Source organism: Phaseolus vulgaris, chromosome 2 (genome assembly GCF_051622355.1).
Source record: "Phaseolus vulgaris cultivar YP4 chromosome 2, ASM5162235v1, whole genome shotgun sequence".
In the NCBI taxonomy this organism is placed as follows: domain Eukaryota; kingdom Viridiplantae; phylum Streptophyta; class Magnoliopsida; order Fabales; family Fabaceae; genus Phaseolus; species Phaseolus vulgaris.
The window spans coordinates 46,826,007-46,847,275 of NC_143499.1; the positions used below are offsets into that span (position 1 = coordinate 46,826,007).

Consider the following 21,269-nt stretch of genomic DNA (forward strand, 5'->3'; position numbering starts at 1 on the left):
AATTTAACAATTTAAATTGTACCATTGAGTTATTTTCAATAATTATAAATTCTAAACAAATATTAAAATATCATCCTTCACGCATAAAGGAATAAAATATATTTATTGTTTATAAAAAAATATTTAAAAATTAATTATAGTCTATCTAAAGTATTTGGTTCTTTTTGTATTCTTCAAATTTTGAAATGTAAATTTCTTAGTTATCAAAATGTTATTATAAATTAATTTAAATTTGTGAGAACGTCACAAAACTATACTAAGTTATTTATCAAAAAAATATATTAAGTTTATTTATTTAAGATATAAATTCATACAAACTTTCATAATTTAAAATAATTCTTAAAAAGTAATATATATATATATATATATATTGTAAAAAATATATAAATTAATAAATTATTTTTTTCTATGATTCGTTCTAAAACATTCTTCGATATCTATTTTTACATAGTTCAATCATCACACAGAAAAAAAAGGTAAACTATCTAAAATTTAAGATTATAATACAATAAAATAGTTCTGTTTTATTACATTTTAACAACAAACTCATTGTAATTCCACTCCACAATTTATGTTCATCATATGTATAAATGCACATTCCTTCATAAATCATTCTATTAAATATTTATTATATTAGCAAAAATTAACATTTTCCTTATTTTAATAACTTATAACTTAGGTATATAAATCTTTAGTACATAACCCTCGATTATAAGGAATAATGTAATTTTTCTAAACTTCTTATTTGATTTTGTGATTAATTTCTTAAATTTCTAACACTTATTTTAAGATACGATAAACTTCTAGTGTATCATCACTTTATATACTAGTGTATTACTTAGATAATCAATGAAGTTAAAGATTTATGTTACAAAATAATTATTTGCATACATACATTCAATTATAATTCACAAATTATCATGAATTTATGATCTACAATTGACATTACTAAAAAATTATTAAATAAAAATTATTTTTACAGATAAAAAATAATTAGTTGTTATATTGACTAAATTAATAAAATTTTAATTTAAAAAAAATATTTTTTTTTATGTGGACAGTTGGTCTGCAGGTCCACAGATTACCTCTTATGCGAGACAAGTTAGTAAAATGAGTGCACTTGCATGTGATGGACCATTCCAACTTACAATTTACAAGTGAAACGCCGCACCACCAATCTGCATTAGTATGGCTAAAATTTATTTCATTTCACTAAGCAGATTACGATTTTATGAGCATATTCAAATCTCAAGAGTATTGTTGCATTTTTGGATGAATTTTATTAAGCAAGATTTTATCCACTGATCAAATTTATGTTTAGTTTATCATTTTGTTTCATTTTCAAAATTAATTCCAACCAATCATTTCAACTCAAACCGATCGTTCAGAGTCTTAAACTGCATCCAATTTCAATAATCGACATTTCAATACACAGTACAATTCCATCAACTACCTAAAAAATATTAAGAATTAACAATTACCTGAAAAATTTAAGAATAAAATTATTATTTTTTTCTTGCAAAATTAGAATCTCCAAAAGAAGTCATTTAAATGTATTCTTTATGTTAGACTAGTTTTACTAAATACATCTAAGTGTAATAGTTTTTAATTAACATTTTTTTAAACTGATCCATTATCCTATTTCGGATAAAACCGACCCATCAACTAAATTAAATACATGGACTATAACATCTAGAGAAAATTATATGGTGAGATAGTATTATTTTTGCAGCTTTCTTTAAATATATGTGTATATTGATTTCATTTATTTCAAGAAACAACCATTTAACCTGGTCAATGATTTAAAAATGCAGTAATTATTTTATAAAATTAATTAAATCACTCTTTCATCTAATAAACATTGCATTAATGAATCTCTATCACAAAAATAATTTTTTTTGGAGTGAAATAATCATGCAGGCAGGGTTCAGTTTTGTGCTGTATTTTTAGGCAGCAGAGTGCAGACCTACCCACCTGCTACTTTATGGGGCCTCTCTTCCATTGCTCAATTGCATTGTACAGTACTCTACAATATGTACACTGCATGGTGCTGTCAAAGTTTATGCGTGTTCCAGTTTTTAAAATACAATATTATTTATTACTAAAAATTTAGATAACTGGTGATTTATACGATCAGTATTTTACTGGAAAAGTCCTCACATAAGTTTCAGTAACAAGGATGAATTATATATATTCTTTGAGTTAGTTCACATGTGAAGAGAGAAAATGGGGACCCTCCTCAGGGTTGCAGGTCTGAAGAGTAGCAGAAAGGAAGAAAAGTGGAGCCATGTGATGTGAAGTGCTGAGTTTTGAGATCATTGCAGCATGGTGATGAAGCCTCTCTACCATTTATCAGTTCCAAGTTCTAATCAAGGAACATAATAAATATCAAAGTGTCACTATTCTTGGTAGGATTTTGACCCTTTTTCTGATTCTTTCTGCATCATTTATCAAACCATACACGTTTAGGTACCCTTTAACCATCATGTGTGTTCTCACCCACAATCCATCAAAATTACGATATACTAGCTATATATATATATATGTTCACTGTTCAAGAAAAATGATTTTGAATAAAAGCTTTGTGTTCAATAAATAAATCATAAAATAGAAACCAATAAAATCATTGAAATAGAAACCAATTTTCAGAGACAAAAAATAATTAGTTACTTTACTGACTATTTTAAAGACTATAAAAATTTTAATTTTTAAATTAATTTATATTATTGTTAAATGATTTTTAAATTGGTGTCTAATTAACAACTAAGGTTTTTATTACCAAATTTAGAATTTGTACTTTGATGCAAGCAAAAGTCTGGTCTTGGATTTTTGCAAAATCGCGCACTGCTTCGGTTTTCTTTTCCAGTTGATGTTTGAAACCTTTGGAATGTATGTGTTTGATTATTTGATGCTTTTTAGGTTCTTAGTGTGGACTGTGTTTTTGCCTGTTTGGTTTGGAGGGTCATGTTAGACGTTAGATTATGTATTTTTGTATAAGAATTGATTCACTCCTGAAGTGGTTCGCATTTATATATTTGTTATTACTGATAAAAAATTTAGAAACCAAATATTTTTTAATCTCTAAAATGATTTCTAATTTAGTCATTATACCAACTATTTATTGTGGTTTTGATCCAATCAACCTCGAAGGTAAAAAAATAAATATTTAATCATGCAAAATGTCTGTAAAATTGGTGCAAGAAAATCTCACTTTTCAAACTTTTATCTCATTTATGTGTTAATAGAATTGATGTTTATAAAATTAATTTTAAAATGACATAATTTATGTTTGGATGTTTTTTATTAAAAAAAGTTAATATTAAATTTGGGTATAATTTTGTTAATCTGTAAAAGAAAAGTGATTTGAACTACATATAAAAGCAGAAATAATAAAAAAAAGAGTTGGGTTGTAGCATAAAAGATACCTATTTGGTATTGGAACAAATAAAGTAGCATGAAACCTGAAACGGATTCGTGCGAAAATGGGGATTTGTACAGAAAACATCCTTTTTCTGTAAGCATGAAAGAAGTAAAAGAATATGTTTGCATTGATTTCCACGTAATGCAATGGGTTCTTTCTAAAGTACAAGCTTCACTTGGCATTGATATGCAAAAGGGAGATTCTCCTGCATGCCATGTCTCCTAACTTTTCTAAAGCTTCTCAGTGTTTATCACCTTTTCTAATCCACCCATTTTAACTTTAAATTCCCCAACTTTTCTTAATTATTCATACTTCACTGTTCAAATCTGGGTCAAACGCTATGTAGTAGTCTTGTTGGTCAAACTTTTAATAGCCTTGCACTGTTCATAGTCAATCCAAAAGAACCACCAAATCATTACATGCAGCAGAGATTTCAAGGTGACTTAACTTCTTATTCAATTTATTTTAAGAGTAACAAGTTAACTTGATTTTCATTTACTTTTTGGGTCAGTAAAAACAAAAAAAAACTAGATTGATGAACTAGGTGTGTTGACTACTACACTACTTTATCTAGTTTTAAATTTTTAAAATAATGTAAAAATCTAAGGTACTAATTTACGGTAAGAATTCAAGAATAAGAAAAAAAAGTTAGAAATTTTTATATAAAATAAAAAAAATGTGTTGATATGGTTCCAACTAATTTAGGTTCATTATAAATTAAAATTAAGATAAATAATAAGAAATAACTTTTACAAAGTGACTTATGTATATAAATTATTTTTAGTTTATGAAAAAACCGTTTTTTTTTAAAATAATGAACATTGTTCCTTATATAAGGAATATTTGTTATGAATAAAAAATAATTTTTTACTTTAAAAACTAAAATTGTGATAGTGAAACAAAATAAAAAGGTTGTGTTAATAGTAGAAAATGCCTTTGCTATGTTACATGAGTGTTTGGGCTTGTACAACATGTGCAAGTTAGATGGGTTGGGTTGGGTTATGGGAGCATGGGCCGAACTATGTATTGTAGTGGCCCATATGAACAACGAGTAGCGGCCCAAATTGCAAATGCGAAGGGTATAGCCAACGCATATTCGTTATTGATGGAGGAATCTGAGAACTAAGTCCTTCAACCTCCCATTTATTATTCTAAAGGATATTCCTACATAAAAATTTATACAGCAATGAATTAGAGGGATGAAGAAAGAAAAAAGAGTTTTCCATAATACCAGTTTTCCATTGAAACAGATACTTAGAGAATCATAACTGTGATCCATGAATAGATCGAGGTTGTTCATCTCTAATAGCAAGAGAGTAACCACACAACAGGGAGAAACAAAAAGGCACATAGTTCAGCAACTCAACCAATCCTTTTGCTTCTCATCTCTGCCTTCTGCATCAACCTATTTCAGACTATGTAAGGTATTCACCAGTTTTACTAGCTCATACAAACTATATTGCTCTGAAAATTCAGATATTATGTTCTTGTTTTGCAAAGTTTTTTCTGTTTCCTTGGTTCCTCTTTATCGTATTCTATAAATAAAACACGAAGATAAGAAAACGTTGTGTCTCACATTGTTCCTCGTCTCCGTCATTCTGGTCTCACACCTTCACAATGTTTGGGGTTTTCTCTTGGAATTGTAGTGTTGGTAAACTGGGAAAAGAGTCCCACATTAATAAATTGAAGTCCCTACTAATCCACTAAAATCGTTTATATCCGTAAACATTACATGTTTTTGTCAATGCTTTTGGATGCTCTTATATCCATGTTTGTTCTAGTTGGCATATATGTTATACAAAGTGTTCACAATCCACGATTTGTTTAAGTCTAATCTATGTTGTTTTCGGTAGATTGATCGTCGAGTTAAAATAGTGCACAATCCAAATTTGATCTCCTAAGGCCTTATCTATGAAGGTGCGTTATTGGTTCACCCCTTATATTAACGTCTAGGCTCTGAAAGCCCAAGACTAGTAGTGAGCTTGGAAGATTTCTTCCTGCACCTCGCGATACTTAAAAAAATATTCAAATTACACTTTGTCTTTTCAATTGATTTTTTTTTTTAATTCTTAAATATAAAATTTAGAGACTTTCAAGATTATAAAATCCAAAAGTTAAAATTTGTGATTTTTTGTATTTCGAATTTTCATTCTAAAATGTAAAATCCTAAATGAATAATTTTAGTAATTGGAAAGTATAGGGGTACAAGAAAAAAATCTCCAGAGGAGTGTTATGACTCATGCCCAATTGTCTCAGGTCTGGTTATACAATTAAATTCATTTAATAGATGAATCTCAGTAAAATATTTAAAATTATTTTTGATACAAATCACAATATTAAAAATATATAATTAATAATAAATACTATAAATAGAGACTGAAAATAAGATCTCATAAGTCATAATAAAGAAAGAAAAAATAAAAATAAATTAACATTTATATTTTTATTTTTAAAAATGAATATTAAAATTACTTATTACATCCTCGTATTCAATAAGTTCCTGTTTTTCTTAGTAGGAGATACAAAATTATTGTTTTCTACTTTTCGTGACTGTCTTTAATTATTTATTTTTTGTTGGGAGGCAAGGGTCTTTGCATTAAAACATGATGAAAGTCGGCAAAGGAAATAGATTGATTTGATATTTAACAATATTATGCTAGTTGAAAAACTTTAACAAATGTTATCTTGTTCTTAATTTTAATTCATGCGCCCTACAACTTTTGCAGTATACTTATAATAATAATTTTATAAATAATCAAAGTGCGGGTAAGGAAATTCTGACTATGACAACTTGACATCAATCTGCAGCAGCAAAGGGTAGAGGGTGCTTTGGGTTTCATATTCATATTGTTGTTAACTCCAACAATGAATTTGATTTGATAACGAACCCCCAAGATTCTGCTAATTTGTCTACTAGCAAATACTAGAACAACCTTTTTCAATCATGGGCCGGGCCGGGTATTTTTCTAAAATTCACCACCGCGTAAGTTCCTTCACTCCCATTTTCTTAAGACCTAAGTTGTTTTCTTTATTCTCTAGAAGATTCAAAATTTCGTATTATAAATGTATTGTACACGGGAATCTAGTAAGATGGTCCCCACAGAAAAACTACTACGTGTCACACATCTGTGAGCTGCAATAAGGCGATATTTTGTTTGTTGAACCGCGTGTGTGACTTTTAAGCATCGGTGACGGAATTCATGCCACGCGTCCAATTTCATGTCATTTAAATTAAGCTTCTTAACGGCTCGGGTCCCTTGGCGCTTGCGAAACGAGACTCATATCGGGTCGGATCACATTTTAGGACCCGAACTCGGTTAATGATATTTTGGGTCCTACAATCGAACGGTCCAGATGCATTGATCATGATCAGCCACGCTATTTAGAGATGGAAATGTTAAGAGAGTGAGGGTTACTTTTGATTTAGCACTTAGCACACACACATACTCTCTCTCTTGGTGAAAAAGGGAGTTTCTTATTCCTTCTAGACGCTTCCATTGATCGGCGATTCTGTGATGGCGGAGCACCACGAGCACGAGGAGGCCAAGGGTGAGTCCTTGTTGGACAAGATTTCCGGGAAGATCCACGACCACGATTCATCGTCTTCCTCGGATTCCGACAACGAGAAAACCGGGCCCTCTGATTCCTTGAAGTCAAAGGTTTTCAGGCTTTTCGGAAGGGAAAAGCCCATTCACCATGTTCTTGGTGGCGGAAAACGTATGCGTTTGCCTTTTCTGGATTTTCTTCATTCTTAATTTCTACCAGTTCTTGTTTTGTCTTCCCAATTTCTATGCTACGACTCCATTTACTTTCTTTAATTCTGAATTAATAAACTTTTTCTTGCTTTTGAGTTGTGTACTTTATTTGGGCTATAGTGGGTCTAGGGTTTATGAGGTTTTAGTGAGATCTTGGTTGTTCCGATCGTTGTTCCTGTTTCTATTCTCTTTTTTTGAATGGCTAAAATAATATCGAGATATAATTTTAGGTTTAGATCTGCTATCCCCTGTTCCTCCAGTTGTTAATTTTCTTTTCAAAATCTCCCCAATTAATACAGATACTCTTAAAGATCGAACATTCTAGCTGTGATCAGTGATGACTTTTCGTTCGATGTTTAAATTTTACTCTTTTTTTCTCTGAATTTAATTTGCGGAGTCAATCATTGAGGACCCATCTTGACTATAATATTGCTTCTTGATTCATCTCATATATTCAATATTAAATTAATCTAAATTTAACATTCAATTAATAATATTGGGTTTTTGTGTGTTTTTTATCTTAATTATTTTGTTTTGGAACAACAGAGGCTGATGTTTTTCTGTGGAGAAATAAGAAGATATCAGCATCGACACTCGGAGTTGCTACAGTCATATGGATTCTGTTTGAATTGCTTGAGTACCACCTCCTCACTCTGGTTTGCCACTTCGTAATACTTGCCCTCGCGGGTTTGTTCTTGTGGTCCAATGCATCCACTTTCATCAACAAGTAGAATTTTGATACTGGAGTAATTTTATTTGGCTTTCTGAATTTTGGTCTATTATTTTTTAGCTAATTAAATTGTTTGTTTTGATTTTCATTAGGAGGCCGCCAAAGATCCCACAAGTGCACATTCCAGAGGACCCTATTTTACAATTTGCCTCTGCTCTTAGAATTGAGATTAATCGGGCATTTTCAGTGTTAAGGGATATTGCATCCGGAAGGGATCTCAAGAAGTTCTTATCAGTACGTTGATTACATTTTATGCTCTGTACACTTGCAATCTATTAGCTTTATGGCCAATGAATAATAATAACCTGGCAGTTTTCTACTAGTGATTTGTGGGATGACGGCAATTTATGTGTCATACAATGTTGCAGATTTCTGTTTCGATTTCCAACGCTGTTACTAAAAGCGGTATGGTTTTTGTTTTGTATTGTTTAGGTGATTGCTGGATTATGGGTTTTCTCTATTCTGGGGAGCTGGGCGAACTTCTTGACGTTGTTCTACATAGGTAATATAGTGTTTCTTTATCCTTTGATACTCATTGTCTTGGAAGTTCAAATATTAACTTGAATTGTATATATAGCGATGTGATGTGTTTCTATATTTTCGCGATACAGCTTTTGTTTTGCTTCATACTGTGCCTGTGCTCTATGAGAAATATGAAGATCAAGTGGACTCTTTTGGTGAAAAGGCGATTGCCGAGATTAAGAAGCAATATGCAGTGTTCGATGCGAAGGTTTTGAGCAAGATACCCAAAGGACCTTTGAAAGATAAAAAGAAAGATTGAAGTGGGTACTAGAGTCGGACAAAGATGTTGTTGTGGGGTTTCTTCCAATGTTCTGTTAAATTTAGATTCAGCATCAGTCAAAACCCGATAATCATGTCATATTTTATTTTTTTAGGGACTTTTACTTACTAGACATTGTGGAGGAAAATTATCTTATGTATTTTTCTACTGGTTTACTTACATGTACCCTTCAAGAAATCCTATATGCTTATGGATGACTTGTTTATTCTGCTGTATTTACATCATGAATACATATAGTCTGTGCATTTGAATGCTTTCCTAGAAGTATTGTTAATTCCTCAAAATTACGCAAAATTATGTTTTCCCTGGTCAATGCAGGCTGAAAGCTGCCCGAGTTCAAATGTGGGCATCTGGTAATTTATATTTCATCATGTTACCTCTTTTGTTCTGGCCATTATTTGATTATTTTCCATATTATTGTAAATTAATTACCAAAGTTATTTAGTCTTGAGATGTCTTCTTGTGTTCATTATTATGGATCGAGCTTATAGGATTGCCACATTCTAAAAGACCCAAGCCTCTTTTATGTGCAGCTTGGATCTCAATAGAATTATCTCAAATAGAATTATCCAATTATACAAGTTAAGATCTATTATTTTGTTTTTTTTTTCTTTTCTTTTTAATTACAAAAGCTTGTAATTGCCATGGCAATGAGATGGGGTGGATCCTCGTTGTTGACCTTATCTACAATTTTTCTTAGAGATAAATTTTCATCAGGGATTTTCTAATCTGTAATTTAATTACATTATGTAATTATTTTTGGATTTTGTAGGGAAAAAAGAAATTTTTTAACGGTAGATGCAATTATTAATGCGTGCTATCTAGATCTATAATTTTTTTAAAACATGTTAGTATAATTTAATATACTATTTGCATAATTATAAATAATCTAATGGCACTGTAAAATGAAGATCTGTTCTTTACTAGGTAGCGAAATTTGAAAGTAAAATGTTAATTTATCATATGAAAAAAAAGTATTAATGAAACATAAATAAATTTATTTTCTTATAATGTGATCGCTTTGATATTAAAATATAAATGTAGTTTAGAATATTTTCAAAGCATAAGCATAAGCGAACAATTTCAAATAAATCATAGATGTAATATTTAATGCTATCAATGTAAAATTTAAACATATATTTACAACACAGTTTTGTTTATTAAATTTCAAATTTTTATATAGAACATATTTTAAATATATATACATATAATTAATGTTGTTAATGTAAATAAATATATAAATAAATAGTTTTTGCTTATAAAATGATAGTTTTTTTTTATTTAATTAGAATTTTGAAAATTTAATGCGTAGATATGTTTTGAAGTAGGAAAATGTAAATATAAAGTGTTAATTATAAATAATATCTGATTTTATGTTAATCAATATTTATCTAGACGTACAAGTAAGAAGCTTTTTCCTTAAATAACATGACACTATTGTATTATTTAATAATTATTTAAAGAAGACTTAATATGTATGATACAGTTTTTTTTAATTAATTTTTTTAAAATAAAACATATAAAATACCTGTTGAAGCAGGAAATTTTAATCTCTATGTAGAAGAAATTAATATTTCATTTAATATTTTAATTAATATTTAAGATGATGTATAAATAGGAAGTTTTTTTCCTCTATATAACATGTAGCTATTGTCCCATTTAAAGAAAATTTATAAATTATACAATGTAAATATTTTGTTTATACAGTAATTTTATTGATTAACTAAAATATAAAACTATTCAGTTTATAGAACATCTTTAAAGTTATATCCATGCTTTTTTTTATCAGCCGTTATATACACATATATATAGGTATATACATATATAGGTATATATATATATATATATATATATATATATATATATATATATATATATATATATAGGTATATATATAAAGTAGGTTTTTCTTTATATGGTAGAAATAACAAAGTAAAAAGATGATATAGTTTTTTTACATTAACTAAAATTGGAACAAATACTACATTTACGAAACATTATTTGTGCGTGTTTATTATTATAGTTTAAATATTAATGTTTTATTTAATGTTATTGATGTAGTGTTTATGAAAATGAATAATAGATTTTTCTTACACGAGCAAGGACAATTTTATTGTTTAATTAAGATGTGAAAGAATAATTTGTGAGTGATTGTTCCTTTAACAACTTACTTTATTGAGATATATTTTACGATTTAAAAATACATTATTTATATACTATTTAAAATAATAAAATTAAAAATTTTAACTTATGTATTTTACTTTTTTGTAATATCAAAAGTTAAAGAGTTCAAGTATCCTCTTTAATCCAAATGAATTGTATTTATATGGATCAAACCCTTATATCCGTGTTAGATAGTTTTGGGTATTGGAAATCAAGAGACAAAAAGGTTTAAAGTACTAAAAGGACTAGTTCCACAATTTAAAGATTTAATTTTTTCTTAAAGTTTTGGTAAAAAACATTATTTTCGTTAAGTATGTTAAATCTGTTAATGATCACTCTTACCGATATACTCATTATCTAAAAAAGCATCTTAGTTTTACCTAACATTTAGGTATTTTCTAACACTTAACTTACACTACTATGAGATATCTCTTTACTTAATATGCATTTAATCAGTATAGATTGATTTGAAATTGTACAGAATCATCCAACCTTAAGTTGAATTAGGATAAAAAAGACTTTAATAACGTATTAGAAACTAATCCAGCTTACACTTCTATGAATCATTCTGTTTTCTGTTCCCGTAAATATTGTCTCTAAAGTCTTGCCTTTCAGAATCAAAATGCACTCTTTATTGGTTATATAAATTGTGAAAATCTATATTATATTATTATAGAGGTTGACAAAACAATAGGTACTTCACATGCGATTTATCAAGATTGAAAATGTGCCAAATCCCACACTGAATCACATCACTTATTTCTAGTTTACATTTCATGTTAAAACACCAATACAACAAATATAATGCCAATAAATAACGCTACTTTTGCTTTTCAGTGATTGACAAAAACTGCCAAAACACATTCTTTTTAGGCAACATAAGTTACCACTGTAACTGTCATATTCATAGCCTTTACCAAAGCTATAGCTTAGTTCCTAAGCTGAAGGAATTCTCGGAAAGTATATGGAGATGTCTGATACAGTGAAAGAAAATGTGGGATTCCCACACTGTTCCACTGAAAATGTAGTTTGCAGCCTCAGTAAACTTCATAGGAAGTAGGACAATTGCTGCTGCTTCCTTGAACCCCCTTCTCCGTACAAATCATTCCACTGTTTCAGCTCACTCATTCCAGCCCCTTCAGCTGCAAAGCTTGCAGCAACCTGTGGTTCAACAAGATATAGATTAGATTAAACAGTATGTATATTACTAAACATTCTACTGCAATAATCTTATCATATCACCACATTACTTTAACTTAGTTTATTTTAAGTTTATCCAACTGGAGTTTTTAGTTTATTCGAAGATTTCATTGTTAATAAAAGTACTGTTCTAAACTGGTATCAAACTCCATAAAATAATACTTCTTTATTGATTAGAGTACTGTTACCTGATTCTTGGCCTCTTTGAAATCTTGCTTATTCAATGGCCTAAGGGTAATAACTCTTTCTTGTTCGATTTCCTCTTCTCCACTTGTACCATCTTGATTAGTTCCTGCAATAGATGGTTCACCTTGACTATCTTTTACATAGTCATTCTGTTTCTTGGCAGCTTTCTGCTTTTTATCCTACCCCAAAAAATGAAAAACATCATCAAGCAGTTACCATGATGAACACATAAATGTAGGATTATATAATATATTAAAAATAATTAGTACTTACCAAACTCTTCAGCCTCTCTTGCTGAATTAGCTCTCTAACAGGACGATAGGCAGCAGTTGTGCACAAGTTCTACATGTGGAACAGGTTGTGTCAGTGAGTAAGTAGGGTAGTTCAAAGAAAAAAAACCAAAATAACACTTGTTACACGAAAGTTACGTCCAAGTCCAATGTGAACAAATGTCAAAGAATAAAGAATAGTAAAAACCTTAAGATCACTTCCAGTATATCCTTCGGTCATATTTGCAAGTTCCTTAAAATCAAGTTCGTTGTCCACCTTCTCTTTTGCTAAAAGAGTCTTCAAAATCTTTTCCCTGTTTTCCACAGACGGTAGTGGTACCATAATTCTGCATTAAATAGATTCAAATGATAAAACATATTGCTCAGCTTCATGGTCTTCAGGTTGTCATACTCATACACATATATTAGAGATAGCTCATCTGGTTTCTCCTTAAACATAAGGAAGATGAAGTACTAATACTATGAATACAGATGGAGAAAGTAGAAATGTAGTGGCAAGATGAAGAATGGATATAAAGTCAAGAACTATTATAGGTACCTTCTTTCAAATCGCCTAATAATAGCTTCATCGAGATCAAATGGCCTATTGGTTGCAGCAAGAACAAGGATTCTCTCCCCTTGTTTTGTCAAAAGTCCATCCCAATGGGTCATAAACTCATTCTTTATTTTCCTCATGGCTTCATGCTCCCCAACTCTGGTACGTTGCCCAAGCATGCTATCAACCTCATCCACGAATATAATAGTTGGGGAGACCTTGGCTGCAAGTGTGAATAAAGCGCGAACATTCTTCTCATCTTCACCAAACCATTTAGAAGTGATGGTAGACATGGAAACATTGATGAAACTTGCTCCAGCCTCCTTTGCAATGGCCTTAGCTAACATGGTCTTCCCAGTGCCAGGAGGCCCAAACAGCAATATTCCTCTACAAGGCTTTAGAAGGCCTCCTGTGAAAAGGTCCGGCCTTCGAAGAGGAAGCATTACTAGTTCTTGAAGTGATTCTTTGGTCTCATCCAAGGCTCCAATGTCAGAGAATGTGACATCAATCTCATTTGCTGGTATTACCTCAGGCCTTATCCGCTTCTCAAACTCATTATCAGGAGGAACTTCCTGAAAATGAATCATGCATTGCAAATGAATGACATGAAGATAACGGGGTGTTTCTAAATCCTAAGATATTACTTCTGCTAATATTGTTACAAAATGATTTTTTATAAAGGCTTACGGGGGCTTTGGGAGCAGGAACTGATTTTTCACTCGCCGCCTTTGCCACCGAAGTTGATATTTCTGCTTCAGCCTTTTTTACAGGAGCAGCATTTTCAGACTTTGTTCCTGATTTCATATCAGTTCCTTCCTCTCTTTGCTTCTTTATATACATGTGGAAAGAAAAAAAGAGAGAGCATTTTAAGAATATCAGTACCTGGTAGGTAGTGTTCTCAAGTTAATGTAAGACATGTGAAGCAGTGCAAACCTCAGATTTTACAGCTTGATCTTCTAATTTTAAGGTATCTCCTTTACTGGATTTCCCCTTGTGGAATATACTCAATGCATGGGACAAGCTGTTTCACACACGATAAATTCATTCACCAAATTTTGACAGTTCATGCAATTAATGTCATGAATCTCACCTATTGGAAGAAATAAGGAGCTTCCCATTTCTGTATTCAGGGTCTTTGTTTTTCATCAAATGACACGAAATTGCTGACACAATAATCTCTTCTATATAGTTGCTGAGAACCATTGTGTCTTCTACACATATGGAATCTAGGTCATCACTATCGAGATCATTTGCTGCAAGGACTTCCATGATATGATTTCTGTTATCCTGAACTTGTATCATCTTCATATCCTCTTCCAATTGAGACTTCCAGCTGACAAGACGTGACTCATCTTCTGGGGGCCTGACTTCTACGGTGTATGGGAAGAGTGAATCAAGCTTCTCATTCACCTCTTCATAGTCATTACCACAATCTATTACTCGTGAACCAAGAATCAAAATGGGTCCAGATAGTTTCTTCAACATTTTCTGGAACAAGTAATATATCCTTTGCCATTTGTATAACAGCTTATCAACATCCCGCAAATATAGCACAATGGGATAGGTTTTTGACACGAAAACCAGAACCTGCAAGTGAATATCCACTTTTGAATTATGGAGGAATATGATCTAGAGGCATGTTCAATTTTGATAATGCTATTTTGGTGAAATATCCATAAAATCGAAAGTAATATTACCTTGTAAAGAGACTGTATAAGAAGCTTTTCGTCAAAAGACCAGCTGGTTGTGCGCTTCAGAGGAGCTGAAGGGAGAGGGAGACGAGGTTTAAGAAATCTTGAGACAGAAAACAATAGAAAAAGGAATAGGAGTTTAAATTTACTGTACATTGTGCTAGTTCACTCTCTGATTTTTTAATCTAAAGCATAAAAACCACTTCTGAAATATACAGATTGTAACTCCAACTTAGTAAGCAAGGCTTTGATTTATGTGTAAACTAAATAAACAAGTGGATTCTGTTGTGATTTCAAAAAAATAAGATGAAAGTGTAAACCTCTTCATTTTGGCTTTTCTTAAATCGAAGCTTCTGACATTCGTAGCATTCTCACTAGATCGTGACAAGTAAATGAAAAAAATCAACTTTCAAGTTACCTGAATTCGTAGCATTGGTTTGGGAAGCAAGGCCACTTATATTTGAAGAGGAAGAAGCATTCCTACGAAGTGGTGGAGGATTACAAGATGCTTCGGCTCCCCTGCAAAGCAAAAGCCAAATACTTAGCAATAATACTGGCAGGAAAAGTTGTATTTGTTCATCTACTTACATTGACTGGAGGTCCATTCCACTGCTAGGCCTGTACATTTTGCCTGCAACTGAATGCACCTGATCAGTGATTTGGCTTTTATCCTTCCTTATAATTACATCGTCAACTATGGAATAGTATCCCAATGAAGAGAATAAACCACTAAACATTTTACATGGCAAACATGAAGCATAAAACAGATGAAGTTATCTGCACAACCAAACATTTTACATGGCAAACATGAAGCATAAAACAGATGAAGTTATCTGCACAACCACCCTATACCCTATCTAGTCTTCTGCAGCATTTTTAAATAATCAAAAGTACTATTATTATCACTTTCCTCCGCATCATAAAAAGATTTAAACAACCACGTATTAGAGATTGACAAAGCTTTTGATTATGAATATAGCTCTTTGCCAAGAGTCAGAAGTTGTAAACCAATTTGTACCTTTAGGTTCTTCCCTTTGTGAAAAGATTGAAAATGACCCAATTAGATCAGAAAGCCGCTCCAAAGTAGTCTCTGAAGTGGATCTTTTGAAAGACTACAATCGGAAACAAATGAAAAGAAGACAAGCAACCAGGTTAAGAAAAGAAAACATATATCCACGATGGTTAACAGCAGTATTCTAGACACAAATAAAAGATAAATCAGGAATAGCTTACAGATTCTTTGTTGGAAGAACCATATTTACTCTGAATCTGCTCAAACGGCAAGCCAGTCATTATTTACATGATTAACAGAAGAACGCAGAAACAAGTTATATGGATCAAAACTTCTCACAAACAAACCTTCAATGAAAAGTCGGTTAAATCTAACAGCAGTAACTTGGCGTCAAAATAATGAGCTAAAGCCTTGGCAAGCATCTGTTGGTAAAGTTCTTTTAAGACATGAAAAAGGGAGAAGGAGGAGATACAGTTAGGTTGACAGTACCAATAAAACATCAAAGAATATCAAATCCCTTATCAGTAGAAAATAACATATTCAGAGTAAGTAATTAACCTGCAGGCCCTGAGAGCAGAATAGTTCTGCTTGCAGGAGCAAGATTCCGTGTATATTTAGAAACCTCAGCATGCTTTAAATGGACATAAGCCACACTTGTCAGCAAAACCCTTGTCTGCTCGCTGTTATCAAGCATGGGATGTGAAGGGTTATACTCGAACAGATTTTGAATAAATAATATATAGTGATCACTTTATATATTCATCAAGATCAAGAGCAACAACAAGGGCACGGAAAGGATTAGTATCTAATAAACAGTTTGTCAGTAACAAATTCATTACATGAAATTGCTTAAGGAATTATAGATTATGCCATATAAAGGAGACCACTCAGATCAAATATATATGCATGCTCAAACTTCTTAGTTCTGATCCATTATGATATAAAACTATGTTGATCTTCCATATTCACAGGAAAAGAAGCAAAGTTGCATATTACGTGTGTTTGTGTGAATGATTAAGCATAAATAAGAGCATAATAGAAATTGAAAGAGGAAGCAAATTCAGGAGTTTGCGTTATGCCTGAGGTAATAAGGGAACTTCTCAAAAGTGACGTTGCTTTCTCTTCCATCAACAACTTGTCTGAGCATTTCCTGCTCCATCTTCTCAGCAGTGATAGCGTTTGAGGAAAAACTGTTGGCTCCCCATTTGCCAACGTTTGGTCCAGAAGCCAATCCAATCCCCACTCCCACTCCCACCCCAACACCCAAAGCTGACATCAGAATGCTTTTCTGCTCCATCACTTGAAGTTCTTTCTCTTTCTGATATTGGTGTTGTGAGTGTAATATATAATGGGTGCAGTGCAATAACTGATATTGATGCAATGATTGTTGGCAAAGCGGTGGTTAACGACAGAAGGTGGAAGTGGAATGTATGAGTTCCGACATGGGTTGGAAGAGTCGAGGTTTTAAAGAAGAAGATTGGTGAGTCATGTGTGCACTGTTACGTGTCCAAGTTTTGGCGGTTTATATGTCGGTTTAACAGTTTTGTTTATTATTTCTGCTTCCTCTTTCCTTTCTTCGCCATGAAGATCCTTAACATATCTATCTTCTATTTTATACATATTCAAAAGATGCAAATAAAATGAGATAAATCATGCATACTATTTTTCATGACTACTATATAATAATGTTACAAATAAAACAAAATAACAAGTATGCATAAATTTTCAAAATAAGAATATTATTAGTGGAACACATGCCGGTTCTATTTTTTTAGCTGTTCTTGCATCGGTTGGAAAGTTTCTTCGTCTTTATTTTAAGATGATTTTTGAAATTTTTTGGAATGTGTCATTTTATTTGGTCACTTCTTCTTCGATCTTAATCGGCTGCAAAAAAAAATTATGTGATGCTTAAATCAGTACAAAATACAAAATAGCGATCTCATTTAAAATTAGTACATATATCTACCATGCAAAACTCTATCATGCTCTAGTAGATAACACGTTATATAATTGTATCATATAACTATAAATATGTCATATACATATTATATATAATTTTAAAAAATAATTTACAAACATATAAAAAAAATAAGTTTTTGATGAGTAAAGCCGTATCTATTGCACTAGTTATGGCTTGGAGGGTGTTGAAAAACAAGTTAGCCACTAAGGTTAATCTGAAAAGGTCGAGATGACGATTGCAAGTTTCATGTGTAGTCTTTGTAGGGTCAAGGAAGAGACTAGTACCTATTAGTTTTCGACTGCAGAGTTGTTTGGTTATTGTGGAATCATTGCTGTGTATGGTTGGTTGTGCAAGAGCGTGTTTCACAATTTTCCATTGTTAAACTTTTTCCAGTTTAGGATGAGCAACGTGTCTGCTTTAGTGAATGAAGTTTGTAGAATGATTTGGATTGCAGTAGTCAATGAAGTTTGGAAGCATAGAAACATAGTAATCTTTAAAGGGAAGTAGTAGATGTACTTGAAGTTTTTGCTTTGGTCCATTAAATGCTTGGTCTTGAGTTACATCCAAGTCACAGTCTGCATATTTTTTCTTTTCTAATTGGTGCATAGATCCGTTGGTTGGTTTGTATGTAGATGATCTCATGATGTATTTACTTAAGTTGTACTATTGTTTGTCTCTGTGACTTTATCAAAATTAAGCTACAAGTGTATATAAACATACATGAAGAAGGTTAAGATTATATTTATGTATAAGGTTGAATACCCCTAAAATGAATCACATCTTTTAATTTTTACTTTTTATTGACAATAAAAAAATATAAAATAAGATCAATAAATATTTCACTAACATGAAATTTGCTCTTAGTAATTACAACAAAACAATAACATAATGGTGAATTAATCTAATTACCTAAAATTTATTATTAAATAATAATAGGGTCTTACAAATTTCATATAGGTTTTGTAATATTACAAATTTATTTTTTTATATAAAAATTAATATTAATTAAAATAATGTGTAATATAACTTTCTAATTTTTATTACTTATCAAATATTGATAATTAAAATATTATTTTAATGAAATATTTTTTCTAAAAAAAGTCTCTATGGTCTTAGATTAACAACTCAACACCACTGTTTCATTAATAAAATTTGTTTAAATAATACCATTTAATTATAATTAACCTTTATATATATAATTTCACCGGAATGACCTAATTAATTCAATAGATTTGGAATCTTTTTTAAATGACTATTATAGAAGTCGATAATTTTATATATTAACATATTTTTTACGATCTTAATACGTATTATTATTTCTATCTCTTTTCTAATTGTACTTTTTGGAAATTTATATATAAATTTGATGACCCACGATAGTGTTTTTAGATTTTCGTTGATGCTAAAGGTCTGTTCAGCTCGATCAATGTGAAGAAAAAACCAAACATAGTTTTTTTTTTTTTTATTTCTTCCCAGATATTTGAATACTTTTTTAAAAAAAATCGTTATTTTCACATATTATTAATGGAAAAGTATCATATGATTAATTAATAAATTCATTATTGGTATACTTATAATAATTATTATAAAAATTAATAACTTTTATTATGATTAAATAATAGTAACATAAAAATGTCTTTATCAAATTTTCTCTAATTTTTTCTATTAAATATAGCTAAATCTCAATTTGTTTTCCGCTGGTGAAACATCACACTAATTTGTTTTTGTTAGGAATTCATGTTTTTGTTCAATGCGATCTTAAAATGAATACTGAATGCAATAAAATAAGTGAGTGAAGGTAAAAAGAATAACAAAAAGTCAAACATAGAAAAATATATCAATTTGACTAAGAAAAAACCTTCATAATTTTTTATCTATTAAAAAAAATTCTTCTCCCAAATGATATCTATTATTTGAATTATCTGACTTCTAAAAATATGTGTCTTTATTTTCATACAAAGAATCGTACCTTTTTTTCACTCTCCAACTTACAAACTTATATTTAGGAAATGCAGGCTAATTAATTTATTTAAAAAATTGATTTCTTTTAAGAAACATTTTTCATAATTTTCACAATAAAAATAACTTAGACTTTACTGAGAGACACGTAAGGCTCAGATTATTTTTCTTTAATTAAAAGTTTATATCCATTAAAAGGTCAAAATATTAATCTAATTTCATTTTTATATTTTTTTCAAATGTAAAATAAACTATTTTGTCAACGTAGGCGTGGAAAGTGGACATAGATTTTCATGTGTACAATGTATGTGTGGACAAACTCTTTTCCACACTAAAAATATTAAAAAAAATTACATAACTTAATTTCAAAAATTCTAGTTCTCCCTACTAACATATTTTAATTTCCATTGTAAAAACTTGTTATAACATATTATAAATGTAAACATGTCAGTTACCTTAGAACATTTGCTATTTGGATGTTTTGATCTGAATCTCTCTTTTTTAGCAAGTATTTTGTTTTGAATATTTTGATTAACTGCAATATTCAAATAATACTGAAAACAGAAAGTTGCATTCAGATAATAAACACAAAATTTAATGTTTGAAAATGTAAATGCAGATGAATGTGATATCACTTATTCAGATGCACTGAATGACTGCATCTGCACAGGAATCAGAGTCCTTAACTGCATAAATATGAGGGCATGTTTGAATAAAATACTTGTAAAAAATAGGAATAAAAATAAAAATAAAAGATTTCTTTATAAATTAAATTAATTTATATGAAAGTAAAAGTAATTAGATTGAACTTCCAAATATTAAATTTTATAAAAATGAATTTTAAAAAAGTACTTATATATCTGTTGTAGCATGTTGTGGCCCAATTGGGCAAGTGGGAGGAAAATGAATGAAGGATGATGGTGAAAAGCAGAAAAATGCATTGTAAATTGTGGCAAAAATGCTGAAACAGTGGCACAGTTACCTATGTGTATTTAAAAAATGAGTGTGTTCTACTGCTACTACACTTTGATTGGTGGATGCTTTCTGAGTTCATAGATACATTGCCTCTGTATTTGCACTCATGTGAAAAGTATCACCACCACTGCAACAGTGAGCATTTGTTGCCTACCATGTAATAAGGAAAGAAAAGTAAAGAAAGAAAAGAATTAAAAAGTCAATATTAAATGGTACATTATTTTAATGAAAATATATTTTACCATGTAAAAAGATTTAAAATATTTATAGAATAACATGACTTTTTTTATGAAGTTTTTTAAAGATGAAAGGCTCTTTAGATTTTGGTTTTGGTGGTGAAACTTTTATTTTGAGAAACTTGTATCTTATGAATGTTATTTGTTTGTGTGTTTGTTCATGTATTAAATTTAGTTTTTACATCGTATTCATTTTAATTCTTTGAATATAATATATTATTAACAAATTAAATTGTGATGATTATTTACTATTAAAAGGAATAATAATAATTTGATGTTTTTCACATAAAAAGTATTTAAAAATAAAGACAAAAATATACTTTTTAACCCCATACAAATTTTAGATGAGGAGGA

The 21,269-nt window shown here is 30.3% G+C and overlaps 2 protein-coding genes across 5 annotated transcripts; one reads left to right on the forward strand and one right to left on the reverse strand.

The window, feature by feature from the left end:
* The first annotated feature begins 6,147 nt into the window (after window positions 1-6,147).
* Window positions 6,148-8,972, forward strand: BTI2 (VIRB2-interacting protein 2). The gene is made up of 5 exons (XM_068614851.1): window positions 6,148-7,138; window positions 7,723-7,903; window positions 7,999-8,140; window positions 8,339-8,408; window positions 8,518-8,972. The coding sequence occupies exons 1-5, from the start codon at window positions 6,937-6,939 to the stop codon at window positions 8,685-8,687; spliced, it is 765 nt and encodes a 254-aa protein (XP_068470952.1). The 5' UTR covers window positions 6,148-6,936; the 3' UTR covers window positions 8,688-8,972.
* Window positions 8,973-11,550: 2,578 nt separating this feature from the next.
* LOC137812690 (uncharacterized) lies at window positions 11,551-17,278 on the reverse strand. Of its 4 annotated transcripts, none has more exons than XM_068614847.2 (16): window positions 16,865-17,278; window positions 16,344-16,465; window positions 16,133-16,221; window positions 16,007-16,042; window positions 15,792-15,885; window positions 15,362-15,410; window positions 15,192-15,292; window positions 14,780-14,844; window positions 14,173-14,669; window positions 14,016-14,103; window positions 13,770-13,910; window positions 13,086-13,654; window positions 12,735-12,873; window positions 12,531-12,599; window positions 12,260-12,436; window positions 11,551-12,032 (listed from the first exon to the last, which is right to left on the reverse strand). In XM_068614847.2, the coding sequence occupies exons 1-16, from the start codon at window positions 17,080-17,082 to the stop codon at window positions 11,919-11,921; spliced, it is 2,568 nt and encodes an 855-aa protein (XP_068470948.1). In that variant the 5' UTR covers window positions 17,083-17,278; the 3' UTR covers window positions 11,551-11,918. The 4 variants fall into 4 exon arrangements, with proteins under 4 accessions (XP_068470948.1, XP_068470950.1, XP_068470951.1 ...); XM_068614849.2 differs by having other exon boundaries at window positions 15,362-15,404; window positions 16,865-17,274; XM_068614850.2 differs by having other exon boundaries at window positions 13,770-13,907; window positions 15,362-15,404; window positions 16,865-17,224.
* Window positions 17,279-21,269: the final 3,991 nt, after the last annotated feature.

What these genes read in the sequence shown, in the direction of transcription:
- BTI2 (XM_068614851.1), top strand. Translation starts at nt 6,937, where the DNA reads ATGGCGGAGCACCACGAGCACGAGGAGGCCAAGGGTGAGTCCTTGTTG. An exon ending in TGTTCTTGGTGGCGGAAAAC is followed by an intron (nt 7,139 to 7,722) that starts GTATGCGTTTGC and finishes TTGGAACAACAG; the next exon opens with AGGCTGATGTTTTTCTGTGG. An exon ending in CTTGACGTTGTTCTACATAG is followed by an intron (nt 8,409 to 8,517) that starts GTAATATAGTGT and finishes TTCGCGATACAG; the next exon opens with CTTTTGTTTTGCTTCATACT.
- LOC137812690 (XM_068614847.2), bottom strand. Translation starts at nt 17,082, where the DNA reads ATGGAGCAGAAAAGCATTCTGATGTCAGCTTTGGGTGTTGGGGTGGGA. An exon ending in GGAATGGACCTCCAGTCAAT is followed by an intron (nt 15,293 to 15,361) that starts GTAAGTAGATGA and finishes TTTGCTTTGCAG; the next exon opens with GGGAGCCGAAGCATCTTGTA. An exon ending in ATTAGGCGATTTGAAAGAAG is followed by an intron (nt 12,874 to 13,085) that starts GTACCTATAATA and finishes TATTTAATGCAG; the next exon opens with AATTATGGTACCACTACCGT.